We start from the raw sequence: 24,503 nt of genomic DNA on the forward strand, positions 1-24,503 counted from the left end.
ATACAACTTTGTAATGTATGTTAAGTATGTGAATGGCCCCCTTCCCCGTGTTTCCCCCCACCCACGCTAGACCTGGAAGTGTGGTGCATTATACTCATCGCATCTCGTGTCGACCCCCGCTCCATCTGTCCCTCATGCCGGCCCCCCTCTGCCGCGTCATCAGCTGATCGGCCGCGATTGGCTGAGCATAACTGAGAGGGGGGCCGGCATGAGGGACAGATGGAGCGGGGGTCGACAGGAGATGCGATGAGTATAATGCACCACACTTCTAGCGTGGGTGGGGGGAAACACGGGGAAGGGGGCCATTCACATACATAACATATATTACAAAGTTGTATAACTTTCTTATGTGTGTTATTTTGTGAATAATTGTTTAGTGCCACACTACCCCTTTAAGCCTTGAAGTCTTCTCCAACACCAGAGGGTAGATGCAAGTGAACCATTCCTTTAAATGGCCCTTTAAAGGGAACCTGTCACCCCCCGTGCCGGGGTGACAGGCCCCCGACCCCCCGTTAGAGCCCCCTATACTTACCTAATCCCGCCGGGTCCCGCTTCTGGATCTGGTCGGGTGATGAAGATCTCAGCCGCTGCAGCCTGGCGCGCGCGCTGAGAGATGAGTCCAACACCCATAGAGAATGACAGGAGAGTCCAGCGCTCCGTCATTCTCGATGGGTGTTGGACTCATCTCTCAGCGCGCGCGCCGGGCTGCAGCGGCTGAGATCTCCGTCACCCGACCACCTCCAGAAGCGGGACCCGGCGGGATTAGGTAAGTATATGGGGCTCTAACGGGGTCGGGAGCCTGTCACCCCGGCACAGGGGGTGACAGGTTCCCTTTAAAGAAGGCACACAGAAATGCAGTTATTAAAATGAATGATAAATCCCTCCTAATGTGTAAGAATAACTGTTACACTTAAATATCGAGATCAGTATTCCACAAATTGTGAGAGTCCAATTGTTGCGAAACTACAAATCCCATCATGCCCCGTCAGCCGGAAGTTGTAGCCAGAAGTGAGTCACCTGGAGAGTCACAGGTTTACACTGATATAGGCGACGTCCAGAACTTGCTATAGATCCCTAGTCTATTGCCGGTTGCTTACTGCCCTCTAGTGGAGACTCTCATTCATGCACAAAGCGAACAATCTCGGAAGGTTCCCAAAGTAAAGATGGCTTCCGGCCACGTAGATAATATCGGCACGTGATCAGACGCTAATATGACGCTCTCCTTCCAGCCAACCAATGAATGAGAAGCCGGTCTCCATGCCAACGTGGTCCGCCCCTGGTCAGTGGCTCTTCCGGCCCCGGGTTCCTAATCATGGTGAGTGTGTTGTGTGTCCTGGTGTAGGGAGAGGTGTCTGTCAGGATGCCGGTGACTATGGCAATGGCGCGACGGGACAGAGCAGAGACCGCCCCGCCCCGCCTGCCTGTTTCCTTCATACATAGGATCTTAAGTTGCAGTTCAGGTGTCACATGGAACAGCTTCCCCCTGACTTGTGCTTGGGGGTCTATGGCCTTAAAGGGGCATCAGAGCCCAGCTGACCTTGTGTGACCCTGCTGTTGTTATGGGGTTCCGGATATATGACACTTATTGGGGGCTGTGAGGGCAAATAGGAGCAAACATCTCAGTGACATCTCATTTTTCTGATCTTTGCTCATCACTAGTCCTGTCATGGAGTGTATGTGTGTGTGTGTGTGTGTGTGTGTGGGTTAGGATGCCCCTTTAATGCAGCATGGTCCCTGAACCCATACAATACTATTGGGCTTAGGAGAAAACGTCGTCCATAATACATCTATATGTAGGGACCCTTGGCCACAGTCTGTATATATGGATGGTGGGTTACGTTGTCATTATGATCCCGGAAGTTCCAAAACACTTCTTTGTGGTACAGTACCGTGCGGCTCCGTCAGTATATTACAGCGAAGGTTTAAACTGTTTCAGAGCTCCTGGCATCATAATCGTACGTGATGTCAGGAGTTGCGATAAACCATTTAGTTGCATACCGTCCATATATTGAACATGTGAATAGGGCCTTAAAGCGAATGTACCAGTAGTGAGTAGGGGTAATGAAATCGTTGTTTTTTTTTTTTAAATGCCGCCCAGTTCCTGTGATTGGTGACTGCTCAATGCAGTGAAGGCGCGCCTGATACCCCCAGTGTAATGATATGCCCTTCCCTTGGTGACTTGCCTCTATTAGAATTAAAGGGAATGTACCATCAGGCCTGGGCTGAAGCCCTGGAGGTGGGCTGACCCACCCCCAGTGGGAGGAAACTCCGCCCCTCTATGATATGGCTCCATTAGAATCAATGGAGCCATATCATAGATGGGCAGGGGTTTCCTCCGACTTCGGGTGGGTCAGCCCGCCTCCAGGGCTTCAGCCCAGGCCTGATGGTACATTCCCTTTAAAGGGGTTATCCAGCGCTACAAAAATATGGCCACTTTCCCCCTACTGTTGTCTGGGTTTGGGTGGGGTTTTGAAACTCTGTTCCATTGAAGTAAATGGAGCTTAATTGCAAACCGCACCTGTACTGGAGACAACAGTAGGGGAAAAGTAGCCATGTTTTTGAAGCGCTGGATAACCCTTTTAAGCCTGGTCACATCACTGAAGGGAGAAGATATCATTACACAGGGGGTGCTGTGCCCTCCTCCAGCGCATTAGAGCGGCCCGCTGCACTTGAAGAAGCCGTCGCCGAGCATAGGAATCAGGGAGTGTTTTGAGAAAAGAACCACGCCATTGGGGTCTCCAGGCCAGTGCCGACAAGGTAGTGAAAAAAAATTCACTACTCCTAATGGTAAATTTTATTTGATATTGTAACATTAGTGTGTGTATGGTACCTAAAATGCAGCAGAATATGCATCCCAAGGCTGGCTCCAGATGTGTGTAACACAGACGTGTTTTTGCATCCATATGGCTACAAGCCTCATCAGATCACAGTATTGGATGAAGATTTTATGCAGAGAAACTCGCTGATCACAACATACCCGTAGGTCTTATTCCCACGTTCTGTGTTTCACGGACGTGGAATGACACAACTTATTCATACAGTTTTGTTACTCCTAGCATCATATTGGAGATGCAGCCAATCCTTGTCATCCGTGATACACAGAACTTGGTAATAAGGCCTTAGGATCCATTCACTCGTACAGGATGTGTAGCAGATTTGGTGTCCTGAACTAACCAGCCTATGAATGGATCCAGCCTATAGGTGCACGTACATAATGGGCTTGTCTCCTCGCTTTTATGAAACTTCTTATTTATTATATAGAGAGATTATAATTTTTTGAACAAGTTGGTGCTTGATGATAAACGCTTGCAGGTAGTGCAGTTTTGCAGGAATAACTTTGATATGTTGTAGCCTAGAGATATGGGCTGTGTTAAATGGCAAGAGCTTATAGGAGGCTTCCAGATGTTTGGCCTTTGTACGGAATAGTGGTTATAAATGCTAATGATAGCCTGAAGAGTTACCTACACCTTGTCTGCTATGTCTGTTAATTTGCTTCTTCATCTATCGCTTTTGTTGTTTGTTTTACCCTATTTACTTTTCTTTCATAAAGGGGACCATACATCTTTTCCGGAAGACACAGCGTTCACTTTTGGGGAAATTTACACAAGAGTTTCGACTTGTGACCTCTGACCGGAGGGTAAGTAGTTGCCAGGACTTTAGAAATCAGATTAGAAGAACCTATGTGTGGTATGACCTTTATAATCACTTTTATTGATCGCACTTACCTCCCATCCTTTTTTTTTTTTTTTTTTTTTTTATAGTGTTAGGCCAGGATTACACAGCAGTATATCAGGTGACTCGACCTGCATTGAGGTGCAAAATCCATGCTCCTGAATGTGACTGGGACTGCTGATTCATAAAAGTTAATTTTGGTTGCAGCTTTGTAGTGGTTCACCCTGGTTATGGGACCTCCTGCCTCCAATGGGGAATTTGTCATGTAACTAAGGCTGGAATTTCATTAATTCGCTGACCAATTCATTTTTTGCAAAAATCGTTTATTACATTTTTGCCCCCTGTTTTCTGGAAACAAAATGTGCGAGATGGGACTGTGTGGAAGATCCCATAATCCTGCTCTTTAACCCTCTCTCTGCTGCGGTGTGTAAGTGACACAGAGTAATTGGGCTCTGCATCATTTGCTGCATCACATAAAGGGTTAACAGCAGAAAACTATATGCGCTGCTTTGGCTCCTGCTCTGTTGACCTGCACACCAGAGTTGTGCACATTTTTACTACTTGCCGGCAGCCTCAGAATTGAGGTCGGGGTCGTCAGCAGAAAACTAAATGCTCTATCCTCCTGCACTGATGATTTGGTGAAGCATATAGTTTTCTGCTGTTAACCTTTTTTTGTGCTGCAGAAAGAGTTAATGGGGGGGGGGCACTCATTGGCTTCCTGCCTTTTGGGGGGCTTGTTTACAGAGGATACCTACACAGGAAAAGGGTCTTGGCACAGGGATAATTAACTACCTGGGAATTATATACAGGGGGATTACCTATAGGGGGATTGACAACAGAGAAGGTGAACTACAGGGGTGCTTACTACATGGAGATTTTGCCTACAAGGCGGGTACTACAAGTTCACACACCATGAAAATAGTATCTTAGGTTGCCTGCAAGCAAAAAGAAAGAAAAGAATTGAGATTTAAATCAAGTATTTTCTGTAAAGTTTAAAAAATATATCCTAAGAATTGTCCCACCTGTTCAAGGTTGAGCATGCATTGATGTTTGTGTATGCAGGTCACGGGGATCTCTGCAGGATGACGCATACAGGCCGTGAATGCCTTGGTTGACAGGGTTTTTTATTAGACCTGTATCATTGTGAATTAGGGCTGTAATTACGGCAGTGGCTGCACAATAACTTTTGTCACTCAGCAGCATCGTGCATACCATTGTTGCTAACCTACGCCAGCATATTTCCTCACCTCCTTTTCCAGTTGATGGCATTATTGCTTTACAGGGATCATGACGATTATGATTAGTTATAAATGTAAAAATCTTTCCCTTATGCAGAGAATAGGCACTAAAAGCAATAAAAAAATCCTGAGGTAAAAATCACTTCATACAGGAACTGTGAATATGCAGATGTCAAATTGACCACTAGATGGCAGCACAGCAGTGTACACGCTAAACCATAAAAAAGAAAATTATGACGGCCTTCCCTGCATCTCTTTTGCCACCATGTGATGACCTGCTGTAGGGGTGACATGTCACATGAGTTAGCCAGTCTTTCATGGAGGTAGAGTTATGTCCTTGTGGTTGACAGCACTATTTTGTCATTATTTCTCATTTATCGCTAAAATGATGCTCTAACACCGAAAATATTAATAGATAGAAAACTATAAAAGTTACGTGAGTAGTTTGCGACACTTCGCAATAATATATATATATATATATATATATATATATATATATATATATATATATATAAAAAATTATAAACATAGTACATTAACTATTTTTGACATTTTTTCCAGATGAAGTTGTATATAAAGATTTACCGATTTTTGTGTTTTCAGTCATGGAAGATCTTGCTGTTTGGTGCAGTAAATGTAGTTTGCACAGGATTTTTGCTGACATGGTGCAGCTCTACAAACAGTATGGGTAAGTGATTCCATGGAAACTATTATTTATATTCTTCAAGCACAACATACTACCCAAGAACCAAATTATTACATCCCACAGGTCACTCTGGTAAGTTTACCAACAGTCTAAAACAGTTTAAAAGGAGTCTAGATTTATGCTGCACGAACAACAGGCAGCATTAAGAGGAAACTGTCAGCAGGTTATGAGCAGTTTAATCTTTATGCAAATTAGGTATTTTGATGCTTTGGGGATGGTGCTACTGCCCCCAGTTCACCGATCCACCCCATCTAATGAATACCAGCAGTGTGGGCCAGCTGGTCGAGGATGGGTCGGTGCACTGGGGGAAGGCTGCATTAAAAAGCCTAGTTAGCATTAGGATTAAACTGCTTATAGCCTTTTGAGGATGAAGGCATAAAAACTTACCTTCTTCCTTTGCTTCCCATGTGCTGTAGGGAGATATCTGCAGGTTAGATTCTTCTAACCTGCGAATAGTTTCCCTTTAAATCCAGATGAGCTTCCTTGCATCGGACAACTAAGATTTACTCTAAAACATTTCAGCAGTTCAGAAAAAGTGTTAGTTAAAACAAATCTAAAGAGTCAGGCAATGTGTGTGGGAGGTGAACTTCAGTACTAAGTTTACCCATTGTAATTCGATGTATTTCCTTTTCAGCTTTAACTGCTTATACCTACCTTACAATCTTTGACTTCTTCAGGTAAGTGTTTCTGGAATTGTAACTTTACTAATATTGGACCTAATTTCAAATTGTACAACAAAAGTCTGGCATCTGGGGTATGGGAATATCTTGGGAATATGGGAATATACTAACTGGTGGTCTCCATTCTTCTTCTCCTTTCCCATCACTGTACACATCTTATAATCACTTATTTTAGTCACTGTACTTAGCAGCATTAAGTGCAAATATGTGAGGAAAGAAGTAAAAAAGGAAAATCGCCTCATAAAGTGATATCCTCACACACAAATATACACAGGAACAGAACCAACAAATCAGCATTGTAAAGCCAGCATAACTTGTGCAGACAACTGGTTAGATTCAAACTAGCTTCCAACATTGGCCCAGACTAACTAAAGCTGTATATATTTTAGACATTGTAAAGCCAGACTAAGAATGTGTCATATTTATCACAGTCTACCATGTTTGATAAGTACATTGCATTCTTAGACTCAGGTTAGACCAACTATTAGTTGGCTTAAACTGTGCAATAATCTTTGCTGTGCTTTGTGCGTGTTATAAAATTTCAGGGTGGCCATATCGGTATCTGTAGGATACTTCCTTGTATGCTAATCACTAAACCTTAACACTAAAGCAATATTATTATGTCTTTGTCTTTGCAGTTTAATAACATGTTTGATAAGCTATTGGGTAATGATGAAAAAACAAAGTCCAACATACTCTTTTGGGTAAGTGCTTAATATATTATAATTTATCTTTTATTTTTTTAATGTACACAAACACACACCCTGTACTGTTCACCTCAAAACTAATCCTCATAAACAGAAGGCGTTTACTTTTTAAAGGGTTATTTTCATGGAATTTTCTGGCATATACTGTAACTAAGTTGTGCCTTTTGATCAGTGACAGTATGGAAGCTGTGAATCACTGCGATTCCTTTAGATGCGCCCCCATTGATCTGTAACTTATATAGCATTACTTCATTTTAGACTACTTTCACAAGGGTCTGCTATACTCATCAGCAGATGTACCCCAAATTTAGATTTAGATGCAGATAGTTAAAATAAAAAAAATACATATAATAATTTTATAATTATTTTATATATATATATAATATATATATATATATATATATATATATATATATATATATATATATATATAATATATCTCTATCTATCTATCTTGTGCTATTAACCTATGGTACAGTTTACACTGGTTTGCTGAGCACCACATAATTTCCAGTATTACCAACAGCATCCCCTGGGCTGCAGCATTTCAAGTGTGACTTTACACATAGTCCAGTAAGCTATACATGTTTGAATGTCTCAGTAGTGCCAGCTCATATAATCTCCATACCTGAGTTATATAGCTACTAATTCTTCTGAGGACACTTGGCTTTCTTCACCAGCTACGCCCTGTTAACATCAAAAGTAGGCAGCAGTGATAATAATGGGACTTCACTGTGTAGGGATAAATTATCTAGGTGTACAGGAGCAGTGTATAGACTGACATCTGAACAGCCTTTCACTGCCCCCAGAGTGCACAGTAAAGATCAGCAAAGATCAGCAATGTTGTAGTCAGGGTGACAGCGGTTGTTAGTTCTCACTAAGGGCCCTATTCCACAGTAACGATAATCGGCCGGATCAGCCCCATTTGGCCCGATTCGGCCGATTATCGTTCGGTGAAATAGAGAGAACGATCAGCCAATGATCATGTCATCGGCTGATTGTTCATTTAGGGCCAGACCTAAAATCATCGTTCCCCCACCGCGCATCGCTACGGTTGAATAGCGGTGCACGGCGGGCGACCGACGATTTGAGAAGAAGCAGTAGCATCATCATACATTACCTGGCTGCAGGGCTTCTTCTCCGTGCTGTCTTTATCCCCGGGTCCCGCGCGCTCTATCTTCTGAATGGCCGGTCAGCTGACAGGCCACACTCAGCCAATCACAGGCCGGGACCGCCACGGCCCGTGATTGGCTGAGTGTGGCCTGTCAGCTGACCGGCCATTCAGAAGATAGAGCGCGGGGGACCCGGGGAGGAGATGGAGCGGAGGACAAGCCCTGCAGCCAGGTAATGTATAGGCCCCGATATCGGCCGCTACGGACGATAATCGTCCTGTGGAATAGAGTGCAACGATCAGCCGACATCGTTCATGTCGGCTGATCGCTGCAGTCGCTTGTTTTTCAACATGTTGAAAAACAAGCGACTGATACAGCAGCGATCTGCTGCCGTCGCTCTGTTGAATAGGAACGTCGGCAGCAGACGCTGCTGTATCCGATGGGCTGCCCGGACGATCAGCGATCACCCGGGCAGCCCCCCCGCAGCTCCCCGCTGCCCCTCACGCACTCACCCGCTTGCTGCAGTCGCGCTGAATAGCGGCGGCAGTGAGTGGGGAACGAGCTCTACTCTAAAACGACCTGTGTAATAGGGCCTTATGATGCTGCAAGGACTGCAAGGACATCGGTAACGATGTCCCTGCAGCCCTTGCTCAACGATCATCGGGCCGTGGAATAGGCCCAGTTAATGAGCAGCGATCTAGCAGATTGCCACTCGTTTACATCGTTGATCGGGCCCTCCTCGGCCCATGGAATAGACCCTTAGTGGGTTGTAAAATTGACATAATAGAGTAGTTTACTGATAGTCCGTCTGTCATTAAAACCTTGATGATCTCTTGAGTAGACCTTAACCATCCTTAACTTGTAGAACCTTTTTGTTTTATAACCTAAACAAAGTAAAATGTTTTCTGATTTATTTTTTTTCTTCCAGCTTTGAAAGGTTTGAGGTGTTGGCAGTTTTCGCATCCACAGTTCTGGCACAGTTGGGAGCGCTATTCATACTTAAAGAAAGGTACGTGACCCAGATGCCCTTATGTAGATGGCTAGCTATGAGCTCACTCTCCCAGCACATGGTATTTCTGGCTTGTGTGTTGTCGCTCACTAATTCAGCATGATCACTTGCCCATTGGCTTAGATAAAAAAGACAAAACACATTGCAAACTTTATTTGCTGTATACAGTAGGATAGCATCAACCATGCTTTTTTATGCATGCAGCAAAACGAGTTGTATTAAAGCAGAAATGGTGAAATGTGACAAAATGCAGTGTGAACTCCTAAGGCAATTATGCTGTCTGGCACTGGCTGGTATCTCATGGAGAACAGACTGCCGATGTATTGTGTAGCTTACTGTAGTGAATACCATTCATTTCAATGGCCAAAACAGAGTCACCTATTGACTACATTCGGGCCACTTTCCATTGCGATATGCTAATTTTAACTGCACTCATAAGCATGGTCTGGTGTACTTTTGAGTCTTGTTAACTTTGCATAGAGGAATGGGAAGCAGCCCAAACATTGAAACTGACTAAAATTAATTAAAATAAGTATGTGGATATTTGTGACTGACAACATAAAAGAATATATTTTCTACATACTGAAAGAATAATGGAACGCATACACTCATACAATCAGTATGATGATGAAAACCCTAAGCAGTACATATTCTGTGCGCTTCAGTACACGTTCACTGGGTCAGTAGATGACAAAACCGTTCTGTCCATTTCTTTCCACTGAAGATGAGTAACACTAGATGTGTCTCGAAGCAGCCTCCCCTGTGTCTTTATGGGGGAGTAAGAGAAGTAAACTGCTATAGGCTGAGATCTGTCTCGTGTACGGACAGCTGAACTCCAATGTGTTTCTGTGGTATACTCACTTTAAAGGCAAAAATTTTTGGACCTGATCCAACAGATGTGATGATAATCATTCCGAGTACTTACATTTTTTTATCTTTAGCGCTGAAAGATTTTTGGAGCAACCAGAGATTCACACGTAAGTAACTTTTTTGTTTGTTTGTTTTAGGGTCATTTACATGTACAGGATTTACAGCAGATTTGATGCTGTGTTCATTCATTTAGTTACATTGATATCTGCAGCGGATCCTGTACGCGTGAGTGTACTCTGAAATATTTGTTCATATTTGGTATCGTTAAATAGAATTGCATGTACCTATTTTTTTCTCTTTTTTTTTCACCCAGGGGTCGTCTTCTTGTGGGAACCTTTGTTGCCCTGTTTTTCAACTTGTTCACTATGCTTTCTGTTAGGAATAAACCATTTGCCTATGTTTCTGATGGTAAGTTTAAAGTGTTTTTGTCATTTAGAAAAGCTTTTGACTGGCAAGTAACATGAGGGGAAAAAAAATGTTACAATAAATGTAAACTCAACTCTTAGCGCATATATTTGATCATATATAAGATGAGGAGGTGGCCCCTTATTGAACGGACCCTTAGCACTACGCTCACTTCTTTTGGGCTTTTAAGCCTACAACTGTGCAAGATCCATGTTTCCTTAACCTTCATTGTACCCTTCTTATAAGCGGCAGATGCGGTAAGGAGTGCACCAACAGAGGGGGCAGCCACTCCCCCAGGCTTACAGTACAAAAAACTAAATGATCAGTGCCCTATTGCTTTTAGAGGGCACATATCACATTTTATTTGTAGACCATGGATATATGTCCAAATACCATGAAAAGTTTTTCTGACATACACCACAGTGTGCCCATTTTATTTGCAGAACATGCATGCTTGACTACACTTTTGTGTTGTGCAAATTGAGCTTAAACCCACGAAAGGCAGACCAGATGTGGTAACAAGTAAGCTAGGTTTGGTCTTTTGAAGCATGTGGCCATGCTTATGTCAAAATACCTTTTTGATGGTATGCCAGCCGTAGACAACCAGAACATGATGTGAATGTCCTATAATATTGTATGTATTGCATATTTTGCTTTTTTTTTATCTTGCAGCTGCCAGTACAAGCTGGTTACAAGAACATGTAGCGGATCTGAGCAGAAGGTACAGAGCTTATAAGTCTGCATTCCTGCCATACTGACCAGTAGTACATGTTTTCAGTCGTAATGTCTGCAAAACTCCCTTGAGGCCCTTAAAGGGGTATTTTGGCAAATTATATATATATATATATATATATATATATATATATATTTTTTTTTTTTTTTTTTAAGGGAAACCTCTAAGATGCATCTAACCTGCTGATATCTCCCTATAGTGCATGGGGCACTGACGATGAAGACAAGTTTCTTACCTTCATCCTTGGCATAGTTTTCATGCTATTAGCAGTTTATATTCTTTGCTAATTAGGCATTTTAGTGCACCAGTCCCCCCCCCCCCATCAGCTCACTCTGCTGATATTAATTAGGAGGGGCAGGTGGCCTGGGGGTGGTAGTCCTGCCCCCAGTGCACCAAAACATTTTTGCATCGAAGATAAACTGCTGATAGCACAAAAACTATGCTAAGAATGAAGGTAAAAGACTTGCCCTCATCCTCAGTGCCCTGTGCACTACAGAGAGATATTAGCAGGTTAGATACTTTTAACCTGGTGATAGTTTCCCTTTAAAGGACTTTGCCTAGGCAGGTGGAAAATAGAATAATATATATTTACCTTCTTTTCTCTCTGCCTGTCGCTGTCAGAGATCCAAATCCTGCTATGCAGCCCTTCCCGGACCGGGGTTATCACATACTGTTGTCCTCTCAGCCAATCAGCAGCCACAGAGGTGTCCTACCTCAGCTTCTGATTGGCTGAACGAGCAACTGCACATGTCTACCTGGACCCTGGAGGTGCTGCTTAGAATGATCCGAATCTCTGACCGCAGCGGCGGGGGAGAAAGGAAGATAAGTATTAATTGTCTTGTTTTTCTGCCTGCCGGGGCATAGTTCTTAAGGAGAATTAGGAGGATTCATGTTATTTAAGTGTGTGTGACAACGTTAATGCAGAACACTTTATTTAAATACATTATACCATTTACGAAAGGGGGAAGTGGTGTAGCTCACAGGTCTAAGTGCAAATGACTGAGGTTAAAATATAGTCTGCCCCTACCTATAGTGGCATATGAGTACCAAGAAGTGTAAACAAAAATTATATAGTCTTCTAAGTCACAGCAGCCCTATGTGATATAGTATTGAAACATAATAAAATAACAATATAAAATGCTGATTTAATTAGAATATATAAAATCACATATAATGATCATGGAAACAATAAAGTACAATAAAAGGACAAAGATACTAGTAAAAGTGCCGCTGGGCCATGGCGGGAAAATTAATAAATGAGTATTTGGATACCAGCACTGCGGGTTAAGTCTGTAATGGGTGATATCCGAACAGCAATAGGCAGAGTAGCTATAGATATAAAAGGCAGCTATGTGCCATAGAGTTTGCTGGTTACAGTAGTTCAGATGCAGTCACGTAGTTGTGGCAGTTATTGCTCCCCAAGGTAGCAATCCTGTATCAATCAGCAACAATGAATGTTTTGCTGGATAAACTGATAGCAATCCATAGATAGTCTATAACCAACACTAGAAAATCACAAACTGTAGATTTTTAGCAGGATTCTTAGTCATAAGCTGCTGCCAAAAAGTGCTCTTGAGACATGAGCCTGTTGAGTATCTGTGTTACGTCAGTATACTGGTATACGGGGCATAGTTCTTAAGGAGAATTAGGGGGATTCATGTTATTTAAGTGTGTGTGACAAAGTTAATGCAGAACACTATATTTAAATACATTTTACCATTTACACCATAGATGGCAAGGCAAAGTTAAAATGGCCAACAATGCTATTACATTGCTTGTCCTTGGCAAGCAAAACACTGTAAATCTGTGATCTATTAACAAACTGTTAAATCTGTATTTACCCCTTTTGTTTTCTCCATGTTATCGCACAGAGCAAACAGTTTAATTCTCTATTTTATTGTGTTCTTGCAGTTTATGTGGAATTATCCCAGGGCTGAGCAGCGTGTTCTTACCTCGGATGAACCCTTTTATTCTAATAGACATTGCTGGAGCACTAGCACTTTGCATTACTTATATGTTGATTGAAATTAAGTAAGTATCTAAAAAAATTACAGTTACAGTTTCATCACGTACTACATTTTAGTGCAGGTGCCAAATGGAATGGCATTGTGCTGTTCTGTATCCAGTTACCGATTGTATGACCTTCTTTGATTTTTTTTTTTTTTTTTTTTTTTTCATGTGCAGACATGGTTTATAATGGGACAATTTGTTGGATGTTTTGGTAGGGGAACCCATTTAGTTTATGTGTATAGCGAATAATGGTTGTAAGAAACTGGGTATCGTCACATAGTGTTAATTCTTATCTTGTTTTGCAGCAACTATTTTGCAGTAGACACTGCATCGGCTGTTGCCATTGCTCTTATGACGTTTGGTACCATGTATCCGATGAGTGTTTACAGTGGCAAAGTTTTACTCCAAGTAAGTATCTGTTATCACGTTGCCACACTTTATTATTTTTTTTATTTAAAGCGTACTTGTCACTACAAATAACTTTTGACATCAGACATATCAAAAGTTATTCATCACAGTGGGTCTCACTGCTGACCCATACTCTAATCAAAAGATCTAGCCGTGAAGTGATCACAGCAGCGCCATCCACTTCCCAGCAGGCCCTGCATTCCGTCAATTTTTTCAGTGAAAGTTTATGAGAAAATATTGATGGAGTCAGCGGCAGGCAGAGGTTCAGATGGCACTGCTGTGGTTTCTCCACAGCCATATTTTCTGATCAAAACCGGTTTTGGCAGTGAAACCCGCTGTGATCAATAACTTTTGATGTGTCTGACATGTCAAAAGTTATTTGTCGTGACAGTGCCCGTTTAAAATACATTATCTCTACCTTGAGCTAAGATAGAGCTTTATACTTGGAGCTAGTCCTACTGTAAAGCCTATGGTTGTCTTGATGAGCTATCCTCTTAATCTCCTTCCTGACATCTGACTTGCATGTACGCCAAGATGTCGCTTTTGGGATTATGTGTCCATACATAATGGGTGCTGTCTCTTCATTACAGATGAGTAAGATTAAAGATATAACAAAAAGAAAATTCCCATTGCACTCCATAAATATATATTTTTTGTTTCTCAATGTGTGACATAATACATTAACCCCTTGGCAACATCCCTCATATATTATCAGCTAACACTTGCAGTCACTGGAACCAGGGTTCCAGTTCCAATGCCAGTCATGCCAGAGAGGTTACATCACAGGTGCTGGTTCTGTCATGTCTCTGGTCAGCTGTCGTATTATGCAGTCGGGTTATAGAATAAAAATGGAATCGAAAAAAAATTAAATTGTCAATTTCATTTTAAATTACGTAATTGGTATTGTTGTGTACGGAAATGTCTGACCTGTTAAAATAAGTTATTCATTCTGCTTGGGAAACGTCTTATATGAAAAAGAAAGAAAAGTACCAAATGTCCGAATAGCAGAAAACGGAAAAAAAAATTTGGCTTAAAATGAAGGAGTTTGTTTGTTTCATGAAACTGGAAAATCTGTTCATATGAATTTTGTTTGTACAAACCCATGGCGAGTTAACTGTTATATGCAGGGAAAGCAGTGAGTAAGCCGGTCTCAGAGGGAGAGTCTCTTTTGCAGCAGTCTTCACTCTGAGTAACGGATAGGGACTCTGTTCTGTCACCTCCATAATAGAGAATATGAGTTGGGGATCTATATTATAGACGAGCTTATTATAGATTGAATTGGAAAATTGGGGAAAAAAACAACCCAGTATAGTGTTGTATTGAAAACAAAATGGGTTAATTCATTGGTTTGATTAATGAATGTATCTATGTAGATATACTGGTTTGATAGGAAGCACATTCTTGGGTTCCAGTTTCCTTGGTTCAGCTGCATTTTTTTCAGTAGGGGGAGGGTATATGTCTGTGTTACCAGCACCACCCTCCACTACTCATAATCTGTCACGTACAGCACCAGATGTATTCTGCCTGCAGGAAAAGATCTCTTATCAAGCAATCTCATTTTGTGTAGACAGATTCTTTGTCCTATCCCAAATTTCTCTAAGAGAAGGAATTTTTTTCTTTCACTTAAAGTGTCACTGTCGTTTTTTTTTAATTATTTTTTTTGCAGAAATCAATAGTCCAGGCGATTTTAAGAAATTTTGTAATTAGGTTTTTTAGGCAAATATGCCATTATCTACATTCCAAAAGACTTTTCCCAGGTCCCCCCTCCTCTCAATCGCTGCTCATTATCAGGAAATCTTAACTCTTTTACATCAGTCGGGTTCTGTCTGTTCTATGGAGGGGAGAGGAGGGAGATTAGTCACCAGCACAGAGCAGAGAACAAAGGATTGCACAGTGGGAGCTGTTTGAAAGCCGGTATTCAAAGGTCACAGAGGTCAGTGCTGACTTCGCCTAATAAACCCAATTACAAAGTTTCCTAAAATCGCCTGTACTATTGATTTCTGCAAGAAAAAAAAAAGAATTAAAGGACAGTGGAAAGTGTTTCATTCTGAACCCATAGACTTGCAATGGAGACAGTCTAGTCTCCTGCAATGAGCCAAGGAGTAAAGCACTGTCCAAGCCAGCATTCGGTAAGGACAACCAGACCCTAACCAATCAAATGTTTTGTCATGTCTCTAGGATAGGTTCAATTAATACGTTGCACATTTCAGATTTAAGACATCCCATCTGTTTTATTCCCTCTAACACCACTAAAAAATATCCTAGGTGGCACAACTGTCTTAATAAGTAAGGATGATGCTATCTTTGATAGTTTTCGAGACTAGCAAGTTTTTCACACTCTGCCCACCATGAGACAATCTATATTACAACAATATCATGCTCCTGGAACCCCAGTCCAGGAGGGGTTATCCATCGAAAAGCTTTTTCTTTCAAATCAACTGGTTTCAGAAAGTTTTATAGATTTATAATTTACGTCTCCAGTCTTCCAGGACTTATCAGCTGCTGTATGTCCTGCAGGAAGTGGTGTATTCTTTCCAGTCTGACACAGTGCTCTCTGCTTTCACCCCTGTCCGTGTCAGAAACTGTCCAGAGCTGTAGCAATCCCCATAGAAGACCTCTTGCTCTGGACAGTTCCTGACACAGACAGAGGTGGCAGCAAAGAGCACTGCCTCAGACTGAAAAGGATGTACAACTTCGTGCAGGACAGGAAGTAAGGGAAAGATTGTGATTTTTAAATAGAAGTAAATACAAATCTATATAAATTTGTGAAACCAGTTGATTTGAAGGAAACATATTTTCGCCGGGGTACCCGTTTAGGCTGACTAGGCAGGCAACAGCATAGGATCTGACAATCCTGCCCGTGCTTACTTGGGTTTTCTCCTGTGCTTACAATAAATTACTTAAAAGGTTAGGTGGGGAAATGTGATATTGAGTTGCAGTGGGGACAGGGACTGATGGAAGTAACTACAGTCTGTTTATTACCCTGTGGCTTCACTTCATCTTCACTGTCTCACCAGTTAATACGCCTGTATGACATGTTTGCTACTTCACGTTTCAATGTTAAGACAGCATTAAAACAAACACTATATATTCCACCAGTTAGTAACATCCCTCACGAGTACAGCTTTCTGCTTACAGTGGAATATTATCTCCTAAAATCAAGGTGTGAACACTTCCAGAGCACAACTGTCTGTTGCAACAAGTTCTTGTAATCACATGTACATGCATCTGCTTTTAACAAGAATGTTTTTTTATCCTATCACTTGTGGGTGTTGTAGCACCAGCAGTAATGATAGGCCTGACAAATACTTATCACATGAAATGCAGCCAGATACAACACATGCACAAACAGATCCTCGTATTTTCTATAAACAGATGTGTCTCTGATATGTATAACGCTCACACTTCTGTATGTTGCGGCTTCTAATGATTGGAGATCAGATGATAACGTCTCCGCATCACTGTCTGTCTCCTAATCCATTAGTCAATAGGACGTGCTGGGCAGATTGTTCATGCATTATAACAAATGGCCTATTGTTTTATTTCCTCTAAGACTACACCACCACATGTCATTGGTCAGCTGGATAAACTGCTTCGAGAGGTAAGCAAATCAGGATACAAAACATCATCGATTGAATATTTATTTTAGGCAAAACCTTTTTTTTAATGAAATGTATAAATACGAAGGTAATGATCTTTGATATTAGATTTTTCCCAAAATAAACCTGCGCTCTGGAAGTCTTTTTCTTTAAAGGGGTTGTTGCGATACACAGTTTCATTATAAGTGGTCAGACTGGCTGAAGGCCCTTTTTGTATACTTTTATTTGGGCGGATTTTGCACCACAAGCAAGCACCAGTCAGTGCTGTTTGCTGTTCTTTTACAAGGCTTGATCATTCGTGCAGCGTATTAACTTTATGATAGTCGGCTGTACATTACCATTTACACAGAAACATGTCCAGGCAACTACCGATGATTTTAAAACCTGCCAAAAGATGTGATCAGCTGACGAATGAGAAACTTCTTGTTCATCAACTGATCACTGGCCCTTTTACATGACCAATTATCGCCAGTGAGGGTTCTTACCTGCATTTAACTGCTTGATTTCCACCTCTTAGGGCCCTATTCCACAGTAACGATAATCTGCCGGATCGGCCCCATTTGGCCCATTTCGGCCAATTATCGATTGGTAGAATAGAGAGAGCGATCAGCCGATCGGGTCATCGGCTGATCGTTCATTTAGGGCCAGACCTAAAATCATTGTTCCCCCACCGCGCATCGCTACGGTTGAATAGTGGTGCGCGGCGGGCGACCAACGATTTAACAAGCAGCAGCATACATTACCTGTCCAGGCTTCTTCTCCGCGCTGTCTTCATCCCCGGGTCCGCACGCTCTATCTTCAGAATGGCTGGTCAGCTGACGGAGCGCTCCGCCAATCACAGCCCGGGACCCCCGCGGCCTCTGGCTGAGTGTGGCCTGTCAGCTGACCGGCCATTCTGAAGATAGAGCGCGCGGGACCCGGGGATGTAGACAGCGCGAAGATGAAGCCTGGACAGGTAATGTATGATGCTGCAAGGACATCGGTAACTATGTCCTTGCAGCCCTCGCTCAACGATCATCGGGCCGTGTAATAGGCCCAGTAAACGAGCGGCGATCTTTCAGATCGCCGCTCATTTACATCGTTGATCGGGCCCTCCTCGGCCCGTGGAATAGGACCCTTAGTCCCCTTATTGACAAAGTGAAATGTTAGCTCAGCCAATCATTGCCTTGGTCACTTCTTCAACAGTGTTGTAAAGAGCCGATGCCGCCTGTGGGATCCAGTCTGGGGAGGCGTGCACTGCATTGTGAGGATAGATGAAAAACGGAATATTTGTTTTCCTAAAAAATGCTGTGCAATACTGTATTAACAGTATTTATTCAATTTTGGTATGAATTATTTTTTTCTTTCTTAATCAAATTTTTTTTTTTTATAAAAAAAAAAATTTTGAATTTTTTTTTTTTTTTTTTTTTTTAGGGTAATTCCCTCTCACATAGTGAATGTTTAATGTATTGAGGAGACTTAATAATATGTTGTTTTTGTATTGCCATTACATAGGTGTCTACATTAGATGGTGTTCTTGAAGTCCGCAATGAGCATTTTTGGACTCTAGGATTTGGGACCATGGTATGTATAATGCTGTGGCTAAGTATCAGTAGCTCATTTTGTAAGGGGCTTGCCTGTTTTAGACAAACTAATTTCTCATGTGTTGTCAGGGTAAAGCTCAAACATATTTGTCGAACATTTACATGTTTTAGGTGCATGTCAAAAGTTTTGCTCATTGTCAGTTCAGTTACTCAGACCTATGCGACCTTTGGGACCAGCACGGTGAGGCGCTGCTTCTACTTGCTCTGTGTGCAAGAGAGGAGATGTAAACTTTCTATTAAGAGTACCAATTGGCACGATTGTGCTGCTTTGGTTCCCAGCAGCACAGTAAAGATCTACTGTGTAGCTCGTGGATCATAGTAGCGGGAAAAAGATGTTTTTAGAGATGAGCAAACCGGGTTTGGGTTTAAGTCCATCCGAACCCGAACGATCGGCATTTGATTATCGGGGCTGCTAAACTTGGATAAAGCTCTAACGTTGTCTGGAAAACATGGATACAGCCAATGACTATATCTATGTTTTCCACATAGCCTTAGGGCTTTATCCAACTTCAGCAGCCACTGCTAATCAAATACCCGAAAGTTCGGGCTCGGATGGACTCGAGCATGCTCGAGGTTTGCTCATCTCTAGATGTTTTATTATGCTGGCGAGGCTGGGGGAGGGGCAGCATATAGTCATCTGATTGACAAACAGAGAGGCCACTAATGTCGCCCAGATGACTAGTTGCCGCCCCTCTCCCAGCCTCGTGCGGCGTAATAAAACATCTTTTTCCTCTTTGCAAACCTACTATGCTCTGCAAGCTGCACAGTAGATCTATACTGTGCTGCTGGAAACCATATCAGCACAGTTGTGTTGATTGGTTCCCTTTAAAGCCTGTCTTGTAAGTGACCACACTTAGCGTGCCCTTCTTTCCACTTTACCACAAACATAAAATGGGGTAGGGGTTAAGAACTATGTGGACAACTGATTTGCCTTTTACTTTTTTAACATAGACAGAACCATGAGGGTCTATGAGAATAGGGGGCATATATTACCTGTTCAGCAAAAAAACAAATGAACAATTAAGTGAACTAGATTTTTATCAGAATTTTTCTGCTTTTCAGGCCGGATCGGTTCATGTTCGTATTAGGAGAGATGCCAACGAGCAGTTGGTGCTGGCTCATGTTACAAACCGACTAAATACATTAGTCTCCAGTCTGACAGTTCAGATCTTCAAGGATGATTGGACGAGGCCTGTCTTGTCATCTGGTCCCATGCCACCCAACATGCTGAACATTTCAGACCATCACGTAATTCAGATGCCCTCTCTGAAATCTCCAGTTGATGAACTAAGTCCCTTGACTTCAACACCCTCTAAACCCAGCAGCCCACCTCCTGAATTTGCCTTTAATACGCCAGGCAAAAATATCAATCCTGTCAATTTTTCAAGTGCACAAGCAAGGCCATATGGCCTAGGACTTCATTATGGGTCTGCACCATATGGTGCCACGTTCAGCCAAGGACTTGGGGTGCCTGACGTTGGCAGTGCACAGGGTTTGAGGACTGGTTTTACAAATGTTGCAAACAGATATGGAACATACACTCCGGGACAATTCACACAGTTCAAACAGTGACTTCATTTTTGTGTGGTGTTTTTGCTGCCATTTTCAAAAGTTTTTGTTTATTGAAAACTTTAAGATATCGGGACATTCGGACCTATCGTGGTTCTGAACTTTATTATGCTTATGAATGTCTCTGATACATTCCACTTTTTTTTAAATATTTTACTTTCTTTTCTTCCCTCTCAACTCCTGTAAATGTTGGCGGTATAAGGCGACAAATGTATTTTAATAAATTAAATGACCATGATTCTGTTTTCTACATTCACTATGGACTTTGGAGAACATTGTAATATGGTCCTATTATATTTTACATGTGTGCCTACACTCCCTATGGATCAATGAAGAAATTATACAAGGGTGGAGAGTACTCTTGATCCTATCTGTAGAGAAATGATACAGATCACTTTGCAACTCTAAAACTGTACACACCTTATCTGTGAACAAATGCATATTCTGCAGTGCTGTATAGGAAACATCAACCTTTTTAATATTTATCAGTTGTAGGAAGAAACCAGTGTACCAGGAGAAAACCCACCAGGGCTGGACATTATCATACCATTGAAAGATTAATGGGAACATTTTGGTCTTGTACCTGGTACATTGTGGTTTACTTACCTTTATGCCACAATTAGGCTGGCAGCTGCTGGGAACACTGGAATCCTGTATACTGATGGCATACTGTCCCTAAGACTTATGGGGACCAGATTACATATGTAACAATACTGCAAATATACCCACATAGCTTTACACTAGAGATGAGCGAATGTACAGTACAAACGAAGTGAATCGCTTTGTTAGCTCGGCAATCTGCATATCCGCCATCCCGCTCTGTGCCACTACACCCTGGGTGCCTGGAGAAGCTGGATCCAGTCCTGGGAAACTTTTTTCAGAGGACTGGATCCAGCTTTTCCAGGCACCGGGGGCAGAGCAGCACGTACTTCAAAGGCAGCCGACTGTGAGAAGCAGATTGCTGAGGTACAGAAGCGATTCACTTCCTTTGTACTGTAAATTCGCTAATCTCTACACTATAAATCCCTACTTTTGGCCCATATAATCAGAGCGACTCTGAAAGGTGGTGCACAGACTTTTTCCCACAGCGTATCTTTTCATAAAAGTACGGCTGTTGTTGCAACCGGCAACAAGGGCCATACTTTGTACGGAAAGACACGCTGACTTATCTTCTTTGGGAACCTGACTGAAGCGTATACACATAGTATACGCTCCGGCCGAGATCCCTCGTGGCGCTGCAAAGAACTGACATGTTCAGTGAATAGCGGCCACAGAAAAACCTGTCAGTGCACACTATGAAGCAAGCGGCTTCGGCCGCTTGTTTCATAGTGTGCTGTGAGGAGTTCTGATGCAGGCGTGCTCAGATGAGCCCGCATCAGAACTCTGGGGCCAAAGACCAGTACCGGCCGGGATGATCTTTTCAGAGACTGGCCATTCAGTGACCCGGCCGGGTCACGTAACGGCCGGTCTCTTACGACGTGTGAACATAGCCTAACTCTGTGCTGCTTTGCCTGTCAAGGACATAACCTTTATTGTAGTGTAGGACTATTTGTGAAATATGTATTTGTTAAATTTGTATTTTTTTTTTCATTCTACATGTGGCTATAGTGGGTGCAGACAGATTCCCTTTCATTATGATATATATTTGTTCCGTGTAAGTTATTTAGACATGTTAATACAGTATTTTATTATTTTTATAGCCCTGAAAGATTAAATCTAACAATGATACGGACTGGGTTTCAGAACCTCAGGCATCAAGCTCTGAAACAGTTTAAAGCAAATGTACCATCAGGCACATTCGCTTTTAGTGTTGCACATGAATAGAACTAAAAAGAAACAGAGCAAAAAACACGGCACAGGCGCCTCGTGTGATACCAGAGGTAATGAATTAGTGAAAAAGAGAGCGGTAGCGTGCTCACCTTTTAGCCACTTGGGCTAGTGGCATATCACCCTAAATAGGGTATGGATCTTACACGACTCAACTGTGGTTCGGCTGACGAATCCTAGACTGCAATTGCTGGTAATACCTCCAGAACGGGATGCTCCTCAAAGAGGGCCCCTAAAGAAAATGCAATAAGAGGAAAAAAAAATGGAAGTAAAAGCAAAAACCAGCGCTGTCTCTGGAGTGAAGCCAATTTCTTAAATCGATTAAAAGTAAAAATATGACAATTTATTGCACAGAGTTAACATGTTTCAGGAGTAAATTCTCCCTTCCTCAGAACAAAGGTGCACCAGAGACAGTGCTGGTTTTTGCTTTTACCTCCATTTTTTTTCTTTTTCTCTTATTACATGAATAGAACGGCGCAGACAAGCCGGTGCCCCAGTCCTTTTTATAAAACCAATGGAGCCGCATCATAGAGGGGCAGAGGTTAAAGGGGTAGTGCGGCGGTAAAGAATTATTGACAGAATAACACACATTACAAAGTTGTATAACTTTGTAATGTATGTTATGTCTGTGAATGGCCCCCTTCCCCGTGTCCCACCACCCCCACCCGTGTACCCGGAAGTGTGGTGCTCTATACATACCCGTCACGTGCAGACTCGTCTCCAATCTTCAGTCTGCGATGTCGTCTTCGGAAGGCCGGGCCGAATCCCTCCAAGCATCCTGAGTGCCGGCCATCCTCTTCAGCGTCATCAGCTGCTGAGCCGCGATTGGCTGAGCACAGTTATGCTCAGACAATCGCGGCTGAGCAGCCGATGACGCTGAAGAGTGCGGCCGGCACTCAGGACGCTCGGAGAGATTCGGCCGGGCCTTCCGAAGACGACATCGCAGACTGAAGATCGGAGACGAGTCTGCACGTGACGGTTATGTATAGAGCACCACACTTCTGGTTACATGGGTGGGGGTGGTGGGACACTGGGAAGGGGGCTATTCACAGACATAACATACATTACAAAGTTGTATAACTTTGTATTGTGTGTTATTCTGTCAATAATTCTTTACCGCCGCACTACCCCTTTAACTCCAACTGAGAGCAGGCAGGCGCGCCTCCAGTGCTTCTGCCCGGGCCAATGCTCGGTAATAGACCGGTGCTATGTGCGGGAACGGGTCCGCAGTTGAAACAAAGGACCGCAGCACCTCCTTTCCTGAGACGGCACCGTTCTATTCATGTGCAACACTTAAAGCAAATGTTCCTAATGGTACATTTGCTTTAAATCTGCATGTTACTGCACTGACACAGCTGCGTTGCCGGAAGTTCTGAAAGTTCGTTGTCCGTAATTGTGGACTGTGCACAGAACATGTGAATGACCCCTAAGCCATGTTTTCCAGGACTCTAGGGCAGCATCCAACAGCCATCGGGAGTTGAATGCCAAATCTTTGGGTTCGGACGAACGTTAAAGGAACCTGCACTTTTGGCAAGTTTGCTTAACACTATTGCCAGAGCAACCCATTTACTCATTTTACTCAGATTTATTATACTGAAATAAGATCCATTGTGTACTGAAGGTTTGGGTCATCTTCCCTCTGTTACATAATCATTCACATACCTATTCTGATTTGTCTTATTACCCATGACTGATTCATTCTGCTTAGGTAATCTGGATATATTAATCCGGCCTGTCCTTCCAAATTTATTTTAAGTACAGAGACAGTGAAGGGATGAATGGCAAAGGCTTTTTCCGAACTTATAAAATATTCTACATTTAACAGGTTAACACATAGGTAAACTTAAGCCACACCGCCCTTAGCATACTAGGGAGTCCTCAACACCTGCAGTGAGTGATGCTATATGACAACCTCTACCACAACAAATGATGCGGCAGTCCCAGTAATCTCCATCAATCTCATCGTTCTCTCACTAGTGAAATGCTTACGCAGCAGAATAAACACTATTGCAAATAAAATACACAAAACTCTTCCAATTTATTATATAATACATTGTGTAGTCCTTATGTCCTTAATCATGCCAATGTATATTTGTAAGTAGATTTATATCGCTTTGACACAATAGTTTCTATGAAACTAGGAAGTATGTAGGAACACCCACAATGACTGTCAGTAATCTGGTTAAACTTGTCTATAAATATGTTTAGAGAGAACATTTCATATCACTTTATCATTGAGATGCAGAATATTTTACATTGCATTTTGAATTGTCCATGCTTTCAGAACATTCCACTTTTTTGGTATGTTCCCACAACGTCTTTTTAAACCTTATTGTTTTGCATGCTACCTTTGATAAAGCCGGTGTGCCTGCGAA

General features: G+C 42.3%; 1 protein-coding gene across 2 annotated transcripts; it reads left to right on the plus strand.

Moving 5' to 3' along the window:
• The first annotated feature begins 1,212 nt into the window (after positions 1 to 1,212).
• On the plus strand, positions 1,213 to 20,539 carry SLC30A6 (solute carrier family 30 member 6). Of its 2 annotated transcripts, XM_069954902.1 has the most exons (14): positions 1,213 to 1,315; positions 3,551 to 3,637; positions 5,514 to 5,598; positions 6,251 to 6,293; positions 6,935 to 7,000; positions 9,044 to 9,124; positions 10,066 to 10,101; positions 10,308 to 10,402; positions 11,072 to 11,120; positions 13,044 to 13,163; positions 13,448 to 13,550; positions 17,104 to 17,151; positions 18,644 to 18,712; positions 19,795 to 20,539. In XM_069954902.1, exons 1-14 carry the CDS (start codon positions 1,241 to 1,243, stop codon positions 20,302 to 20,304), a joined length of 1,467 nt encoding a protein of 488 aa, XP_069811003.1. In that variant the 5' UTR covers positions 1,213 to 1,240; the 3' UTR covers positions 20,305 to 20,539. The 2 variants fall into 2 exon arrangements, with proteins under 2 accessions (XP_069811003.1, XP_069811005.1); XM_069954904.1 differs by lacking the exons at positions 1,213 to 1,315; positions 3,551 to 3,637; positions 5,514 to 5,598; ... (2 more) ...; positions 9,044 to 9,124; positions 10,066 to 10,101 and adding an exon at positions 10,145 to 10,219.
• Positions 20,540 to 24,503: the final 3,964 nt, after the last annotated feature.

This window comes from Dendropsophus ebraccatus, chromosome 15 (genome assembly GCF_027789765.1).
Source record: "Dendropsophus ebraccatus isolate aDenEbr1 chromosome 15, aDenEbr1.pat, whole genome shotgun sequence".
Lineage (NCBI taxonomy): Eukaryota > Metazoa > Chordata > Amphibia > Anura > Hylidae > Dendropsophus > Dendropsophus ebraccatus.

Coding starts and splice junctions, on each gene's coding strand:
- SLC30A6 (XM_069954902.1), top strand. CDS start 1,241: ATGAGAAGCCGGTCTCCATGCCAACGTGGTCCGCCCCTGGTCAGTGGC. Junction 6,294..6,934: donor ACAATCTTTGACTTCTTCAG/GTAAGTGTTTCT, acceptor TTGTCTTTGCAG/TTTAATAACATGTTTGATAA. Junction 18,713..19,794: donor CTCTAGGATTTGGGACCATG/GTATGTATAATG, acceptor TCTGCTTTTCAG/GCCGGATCGGTTCATGTTCG.